We start from the raw sequence: 9208 nt of genomic DNA, 5'->3' as shown, positions 1-9208 counted from the left end.
GGGCTAACTGACCTTAAATGTCATTATCTGTTGGTAGTTATATTATTAGGACAAGTACATTGGACTATACTCTATTTGGGAGAAAACAATATAACTATTTATATTCTTATTTTATCATGTACACATTCACATAAACACAAACACACATACAGACATACAATCACTTAAACCTCTACCAATGCATTTTTAGGGAAAAAAAAAAAGTCCACAGTATCTACTTTGAATGCCTTGCACATAATTCAGGAGTACATGTTTCAAGTTTATTAAGTTGAATTATAGATAAGTCACTATAATGATTCTAAATTTAATCCCTAAAAATAATAAAGAACATGGTCACAAAGTTTTTCAAAATGGAACATTTATTAATGAATGTGGCTTTCTTTTTAATTTGAATATGTCATCATAACAATAATGAAACCAACAAATTAGTGAACAGACTATCCTCTACACTCATATATTTCAAAAGCCTGGCCTGCAGTCTATCTGCAACCCTTGAATGAATGATTGGATTATTTTTGAGACTGTCCTAATGTTAAATAATAAAATGTAATGGTTAATTTGGGGAGTTATTTTCCCATGCAGTATTTAATTCAAGTGTTTAGGAGATGGGCACTTGGGTCAGACCAGTGGGATGCAAAATGTGGTTTATCACTCATTATCTATATTGCCTTGAGCAAGGTTCTTAATCCTGTTTTAGAGTCTCCATGAAATGGAGATAACAACAACATTTTATGGGGTTAGTGAATAGTTTAGATTATACTTAAAAGCAACTTACTTTAATGTTGGACTGCTGCTGTTACTACTTTTGCCTTAATCTGCCAGTTGGTGTAAATTTCCTGTCTATACTTACCAACACAATAATAATAAGCCACAGAAATGAACCATGTGATATCTAATGGAACTTTGATATTCTTATTTTAAACTACGATATTATTATTTGCTTCTACCTTAAAATTTGTTTAGAGTAAGGTTTAATGTGCAGCTGCTATGTTATAGAGCATTGTCAAAGTTAAAGACTGGTGGGGAAGACTCATCTTTCTGAAGGGTCCGTCACTCTCTGTGTCACATGAGAAATGAACAGCATCCAAAGACACACTGTAGCATGTGTCTTTCTTTTTTTTATCAAGCTTGCAAAGACAAGAGAATATTCTGAGAGGCCTGAAGTAATTTGAGGAAAGAATGTTCTAAGAACTACCTTGATTTAGAAAACAACATGAGGACTAACAATATGATCTAGTAGAGGGAGCATCACATTAAATCTGTTCTCTGCCTTGTCGCTAAACCTCTAACACATAGTAGGTGCTTTATAGGTGTTTGATGAAATATCTGAATGAGTATTTCTGAGAATTAGTACAAATGCAATCCATGGAGAAAACTAGGTCACCTTGTGTACGTCATTGATGATAAGGAACAATTGTATTTCTGGAAAAGAAAGCCCTCAAACCATGGTACTAGAATCAAGAAGTTGAATTTCTGAGTATTTCTGCTCCCCACTCCAAGAGGGAGAGTGAAATTTTTGAAAAAGTGCCATGAACATGTTTGTTTGCCAAAACCCAAATTTCAGTGATGAAAATAACATGTTATTATTTATTAAGCATGCTTAAAAAACTCTGGAGGCTTTTACTGTCTTTGTGCACATAAACATCTATGTTGTATTCCAGATATACCAAAACAACCAGCACACTTAAATTTGCATAAACAGCAATAATTTGGGTTGACTCACTGGTTAAATGAACATTAAGAGGTAAGAAAAGGTTCCCATTTTACTTGCCCAATTACTGTTAGAAGTCTGACGCTCCCTAACACTATCAATATTTGCAGAATGCTTTTTTTCTTTTTTTTTCTCCTTCCCTCTTTAATTACTTGTTTGACTAATAAGTGGTATCAGCAAAACCTTAGAGATTTTAGCATACTGTGCCAGGCAATGTAGTGTTAAAGTGCCACTTGAATTGTTGAGGAGTTAGTGGGCAGGTATTACAATTCACTGTAGCTGTAATAGAGGGTAATGTCACTTTAAGACATGTGATACTTTACAGAGGAGGGATGTATTGAAACAGACTACTGCTACTTACAGCACCGTATAGCAGTCCTGCTCCTACATTTTGCTGCCTTACTCTGCCCCGAATGCACTGGCGTGGGGATGGTCCGTCATTAACTATAAACTGATTCCCATCAGGAAACTGCACAGCACTTCAAAGGTCTCGTCAGGCAGAGGTGACGCCAGGAGATGATTTAAAGGTGAAAATGACAAGGTTTCCACCCCTCAAACCTTGGCTCCTTTTCTGACAATACAGTCTGAATGAACCCGATGTCTTCTTTACTGTGGAAATAGCATCAGAAGAAAAAAAAAAAAACATTTTTTAATCCTGATAAAGAAGATTATTGGGAGGCTGTTTTATAAAAAATCTTGAATTGTGGCACAGATGGATCTTAGAAAGTGTTAGAGCTTTCCAATGAACACTAATAGAGTACTCTGCTCTGGGCTGGATTTTTCAGGTAAGAAGTCTCTTTAAGGATTTAAGATTCAGAAAGCTGATTTGTAACTGATTCAGTCAGGTCTAGAGAACTATGTAAGGCTGGCTGCATTATTTGGGGAAAACACCTATTAACACAGACAACCTCTTAATAAGAGAGTGAGCAATGAGAGTGATATGCAGGGACATTGGAAGTAATGCTAAGAATTAAAGAAAGTTAAATGAAAAAAAAAAAGGAAGAAAGAATATTGTTAAGTGTCACATCATAGTGATCTTTTTGAGTGCTAAGTTCTATGTGGGTGATGAAATGAACAAGAGAAAGCAGAGTAATTGAAAAACTGGTAAGTTTTCCTTGTGGTAGTCTTTTTACAAGTTTAGGTGAATTCTCAGTACATTTTAAATGAAATTCACAAACAGTCAGTACATGCCACAGTCACCTCTGTTTTATCTTTCCATAATTTGCAGGGTATTTTGAAGAGATTCCCAAATGCATTTATTTCAGGACTCACAGGGGTGGATGTTGCTATTTATCTTTACTGAAGAGAAATGCATCAGTGTTTTACTAGATAGCTCTGAAGATAATGAGTCTGCATCTGTTGTATACAAAAGTAAATAGTGGGCAGTGAAACTAATTATAAAGTGAATGGGCCATCTGAATCACAGGCTGGAGTATGAAAGGCACCACGCTGTTGAAAATAATGTTTTCCTACTTTGCACTTAATTGTGCTTGTCACCATTTGTTTTTTATAGTCTTAAACCTCTGTTAATTCTGTATCTGTCCCCTAAAATCCATAAATTATCCTGTATTATGTCTGTATATATATATATATATATATATATATATATAAGCATACACACACGTGTGTGTGTCTAATGTATACATTTGCTTTTTTAATATTTCAGTTTTTGAAAGCATACCAATTTCCCTGAATAAAGAAATAAAGAAGCCACACTGGGAAGCACAAGTAGGTTTTAAATGTACAGTTAAAATACTTGAAATGTATGATTGGACAGAAAAACAGGAAAAGAAATAAATAAGGAAACAATCTTAGCTAGGAAGCTCTATGATAACAGCATATTCTCAACTGGATTGTTATATGGGAAATGCTTCCATATCACTGACTGAGGGTGATGTGATGCTGTAAGTTTGACTAATTTGGCAATATGAAATGCAACATAAGGTGTTGTGTGAGAAATTGGACAATGTGTAGTGTAAATGAACCTCTCTAGCTTCTAAGATCCTTACAGGTGCAGATAAGGCTGTCAAAGTTTCAGCGCTTGAGAAAAGGTGTATGTTCGTCCATAAATACATAGACCACCTGTATATGCATATTCATCACTGCTATACAACAAATGCCACAAAGGGATCTTGGATGGCCAAGCAATATTGCAAATTATGGCTCTCTCTAGGATAGAAGCATAGTTCTTACATCCGAAACTCATTCTGGTGGAAGACAATTCCGCCTGATTTTAAGTCCAGCCAAAAAGACCGGTTCTATTAGGAGATTACAACATGCCTCTGAGAAATGATTACTTAGTTTAGAAGACAGCATAGTGATTAAAAATTCATGACTATAGAATTTAAAAAAAAAGTCAGGCTTATGTCAGACTTGCAATGAAGTTAGAATGAACAGGAGGAGTTAGAATGCAGCTTTTTAAATGCTTGAGATAAAGCCTGTTGTGTAAAACAGGCAGTGTTTCAAACTGTCTCATTGGTAGCCCAAAACTTTGATTTATTTTTGTATTTTGGCATTCTTTAGAGTTTGCTTTTACAGAATTTAAAAATGAATTCATGATCTGCTCCAGAGTGCTTTCCCTCCATCTCCCTTCATGGCCTGACCTCTGCCAGGTCATTAATTCTAGACAACTAAGTCGTAAAAGGACATGACTTCTGAGAAGCCCCTTCTCTCAGCAGCAGGGCTAACTGAGCTGGGGGCTTGAAGCTGGGGATAATCCTTCCTGTTTAATGTTCTTTTCAGAGAATGGCAATGGTCTCTGCGATGTCCTGGGTCCTGTATTTGTGGATAAGTGCTTGTGCAATGCTGCTCTGCCATGGATCCCTTCAGCATACTTTCCAGCAGCACCACCTGCACAGACCAGGTAAGTCTGGGCGTCTCCACTGCAGCCTGGGATCTCACAGTTGTCTCAACAGATGGTTGAATGCAAGTGACAGAAAGTGCTACAGTGTGGGCAGGTTGCCTTTGAATTCCAAGACATATTGTTGCCTGGATCCTTTGGGGAAAGGAGGGATACTAAAATGCCTTGGAGGTGTTTCTATTAACTTCTCGGAAAAGGTGATTTTCTGAATGTCTCCATCCCTGTCCACTTAGTTACAGAGTAGAAGTGTGTCTGTGTATACTGAACCAGTCTGTAAAAGGTGGGTAAACATTCAAGAATTTTTAATCTGCTCTTGAATTTGATATTTGCAGCTAATAAAATAATTTGCATATATTCCTGGGATGCATTTTATCTATCTGGATCTTGGTGTTGGTTAAGGATTTTGCAAGTAGTTTGTCAGTGAAAAAGGAATTAAAAAGTAACTTACTATTTCTTGTCTGGTTTAACTGGTCTCCTTCCCTTTCTCCCTTCCTTCACTTTCTGTTCTTCCAATGTGCTTGATGGCTTTTTTCTTTTTCCCTGACAGTTTCAGGGCAAGTTCCCTTTAGTTTAATCCCACCCCCCACCTCACGCCCCTCCCCCCATTGAATTTGTATTCCAGATGCATTTTGCTTTCTTCCTTTTCTTTCTTTTCAAAGTTATTTCTTACACTTTCATGAGCTCACTCTTCTTTCTGGATTCTGTCCTTTCCCTTTCCTCTTCAGCTTTCTCATTACAGTCGCCTAGCTCAGTTGTCCTTACTCTCACTGGTTTTCCGAAAGATTTTCTTCCATTTTCTGTTTAGCTTCAGCCTTTGCATCCGGTCACTCCACCCTCAACCGTCAACCCACCCTCACCGGCTCTGGTCCGCTCCCTCCTGCACAACCCATCTGGTTTCCCAATCCTTACTCCTCCATAGTAGCAAGGTCGGTGCTCTAGGGACCAGTTGTACGCCGAAGCGCCGAAGCGCCTGACCCTCCGTTTTGGAGTGTTCCCAGCCCTTCATGCCGGGGTCCAGATTTCCTCCTGGTTTCCTTCCCTCCGTTCTACTTCCTCCAGTTCCCTGGTCCGGCAGGGCACGTAAGCCTTTGCCTTTCCCGGGGTCAGCCACCAGCTGGGCTTGCCCCCCGAGCTCTTTGCTTCCTCTTCCAGCAACACGTGCAGGGGGCACAGCTTGCTCCCTTTCAGGGAGGGGGGTTGCGGCTCTGCTTTCCTGGTTGGGGACTGTGACACCTCCCCCCCCCCCCCCCCAGACTTCTGCATCCGCACCAAGCTGCAAATGCGCTCACCAGTCTGCAGGTAGCTGGAGACCCGCAGGTCCTGGAAGGAGGGGCGGGGCAGCCTGAGCTAGCCACTGGGGCCAGAGGTTGCTTCTTACCCCAGCCACCTTCAGTCCTAAGCCTCCGGTTGGCGAGGGAAAGCGAGGGGGCGCTGGTGTCCCTGTAGGTGGGCATGGAAACCGCTCTGTTGCTGCTGCTCGCTTGTATTCCTGCGTAGCGTGTCCCGAACACGAAGCGGGCACTGCCAGGACACCGAGGCTTCCCAGCCTGAGAATGAAATGAAAACAAGTGTGGGTTTTGAAATACCAGTGTTGCCCCTTACCTGTTCTGGCAAAAATGTCTTTGACTCGTTTCATAAAATAATAATGTGGGGATTCTGGATTGATTGTAATAGTGAGATTTATATATATATAAAAAAAAAACCAGTATTGTGAGTGTTTTAGACATGCTCTCAAGGTTAACTCACATTGTTTAGCTTTAACCTAAAAATAGAAGTTGCCGTCTCTTTGCCCTACCTTTTTGCTCAGGAAACTGTAGTTTTGACTATTGGGTGACTTCTCTGAGCCCACTCACCCAATATCTGTCAACACAAGTCCAGTCAGTCTGATTTCAAGCTTGAAACTTGGCTCCCAAAGACAGTATATTGTCTGAGCACACACAGTGTAGTCCAAATAGCTTCTCTGAGAAGGTGCAAACAGATTCTCTTCACACAATTTGTGAAAACTTTAAAGTCATGCGCATATTTGGACTTGTACTACACACACATTTGAGAGGTGGCCATGGGGAACTGTGAGCAGTGGTACTTGATGATGGCAGAGCTCAGATTTCGCCTTGGTCTTTGTCACTGGTTATTAGTGACATGACCATGGATAAGTCACTTTTCTCTAAGTACAGCTTCCCATTCAGGAATATTGTAGCCATGAAAATAAAATAGTTGTCCTGGGAGTGCTTGGTGATCTGTAAACCTCTTTGCACAAATCATGAATTCCTGATAACCCCACTTACTAGACTAACAATATGCGTCTCAGAGGTGCTAAATTAGTGGTTTTGCTGTCCATCCAGCTCAAGAGACATACAGGCAGTACAAAATCCTTGTGTTTAAGCTTGTTGTTATTTTTCAAATGTTTAGAATCTACTACCTAATGCTAAGTGTCTTAACATCATACTCAATCCATAAAGTCATCAAAGATGGTATAGTTTTCAGAGAGCTTACATTTAAAATTGTCTCTATCAATTAATATATGAAATGCTTTGGTGGGAGGTTAAGGCTATAGATAGCAAGTAATTCATATCTTATGGGGCTTATAAAAAATTTTTTTAACTGAGAAACAGATCATTAGATTCTGAGTGAAATTAAACTCAGTATTTTCCTCTATTGTCTCCCCTTAGAAATTGCTTATTATCATCAAAGCATAGTAAATCTGTATGTCAAATAACCTAAGAAACTGCAGCACCGAAACCAATTTCAACCCCAAGTGCTTACACATTTGAGACCCATTTCAGATTCATTGATGGAATGAACAAACTATAAATATGCTTTTCTAGATGCAGAAAGATTAAAATGATATTAAACTGGAAGTCCAATGGTTCTATGTAATGCGTTTATTTAACTTTTTGGGCTTTCAACAATAGCTGCAAAGATTAAAGCGATAGATCATGGACATAGCAATATTCTAGAGTATTTCAGTCAGAAATACAATCTTCTTTAATACAATCTTCTGTTTTGATTTTCAGAGTGAATGTGTGCTTTTTTGGGATGAGCGTTGTGATGTTTCCCATTGTGGGTCTTAAATCTTCAGGGACACTAATGAAATGTGTATGAAAACAAGAGAGAAATCAGGGCCAGTTATCTGTGACAATCCACCCCTAAATGAGCAAATAAATAAATAAATAGCTGGATAAATGAGCAAAAAAGGAAAAACATAATCTCATTTTCTTAAATCGGTTAAAACAAGTGACATGATGAGAAAAAATGAGACACCAGCAGACCCTGAGCTTTGCCACATTTGCCTAAGCTTGAAAAATCGCCTCCTTCCTAAAGCAGGAGCAGTCAGACACTGTGTGCATACCAAGTATCCAGGAAATGGGAAAAATGACAAATCTTTCACTCAGAGTCCTGACTGAAGGGAGAGAGAAGGCTTTACATCTCTCTCCTCACCTGCCTAGGAACGTTAACTGCCCTCCCCCCACCCGCCAGCTGCTCTCAGAGGCAGGTTCTCCATCCTCTACACAGTAAGATTGATGGTTCTCTGATCCCAAGCAGCCAATTTCAGTCTCTCAAGAAATAATCCACTACACAGACAGATGAGTGGAATTTGACGCGACGTTCCCCTCGTTCAGTTTGTGCACACCTGGATGGCACCAGCCAGTCTAGGTCCTTTAGGGGAAACAGAGATTTGGACCAATTGCTGCTGTCAAAACATGAAATCATGACAATGACAATGTTTTTGTGAGGGCTTGAATTTGTGATGTCTTCTCAATATGCTGGATTTGTACACAAATAGAAGGAGAATATGTTAACTATAAAAGTGACTGATTTTAATGGATTCCCTTGTCATCCCTAGGTGGTTCCTGTTTTTCATGTTTATAGTATTAGGAATGCACCATTTATTTTCAGTTACTCATTAGTTAAGAAAGATTAAAACAGTCAATCAAATCAAAGTGAACTTTAAAATTACACAGAAGAGTAAAATGTGCTAGATTAATGGATTTGTCATTATAAGACATTACTATTTTGCTACATCAAGTTTTTGTTTGGGGAATGAAGTAGGAAGTGATCATAACAATTTGAATACTATTCATGCGTTTTTAAAAATGTATGAAGTAAAGCTAGAAGAGCACTTAATTAAAAACAAAAACAAAAACTAATGAAACCTCCAAAGTGGTGTTTGTTGTTTCAGGTAAATAAAATAGTTTCCAATCTTTATTATCACCAGTTGTATCACAGGTAAAAACTGGATTGTGAATATAACTTTGTGACTTAGGATTCATTTTTCATACATATAGATGTATGAAATACAATAATAATTTAAAGGGTTAATTTCCTATGTTTATATGTATCTGTGTTTTTGTGTGTGTGTGGGGGGGGATTGTACTTGTAACTTAATAAAATAGATATCATTTCAAAGTACTTCAGTGAGAAAAGATCCTTAGAATTCTTTAAATATTTAGCATTATAAAGATAAGTTACATGAGACCAGGATTTACTAGATTAATGAATCATTTGAGTCTCTACTATCTTTTTGAGAGGTTTACATGGAAATTATATAAGGTTACTTACTCAGTAGTTTTGTATATGCAAATATAGACTGATTTAAGGCTTTATTAGGCAAAAAAATATATTTAGAGTTATTCATT

The 9208-nt window shown here is 38.3% G+C and overlaps 1 protein-coding gene across 3 annotated transcripts in view; it reads left to right on the top strand.

Annotated features, from left to right (window-relative positions):
- The first annotated feature begins 2024 nt into the window (after positions 1 to 2024).
- The window catches only part of FAM19A1 (family with sequence similarity 19 (chemokine (C-C motif)-like), member A1), a 455940-nt gene continuing 448756 nt past the window's right edge, over positions 2025 to 9208 (top strand). The window contains exons 1-2 of one of the 3 annotated variants that reach the window (XM_004675992.1): positions 2025 to 2496; positions 4454 to 4574. In XM_004675992.1, the coding sequence (XP_004676049.1) occupies positions 4457 to 4574 (118 nt within the window). In that variant the 5' untranslated portion in view covers positions 2025 to 2496; positions 4454 to 4456. Of the gene's footprint in view, positions 2497 to 4107; positions 4324 to 4453; positions 4575 to 9208 lie in introns of those variants that run through there. The other 2 variants (XM_012720293.1, XM_012720292.1) reach the window with 2 other exon arrangements.

The sequence above is a fragment of the Condylura cristata genome, unplaced genomic scaffold (genome assembly GCF_000260355.1).
Source record: "Condylura cristata isolate star-nosed mole 26May11 unplaced genomic scaffold, ConCri1.0 scaffold00004, whole genome shotgun sequence".
Lineage (NCBI taxonomy): Eukaryota > Metazoa > Chordata > Mammalia > Eulipotyphla > Talpidae > Condylura > Condylura cristata.
The sequence above is the reverse complement of the archived record's forward strand: the minus strand, read 5'-3'. Positions and strand labels throughout refer to the sequence as shown.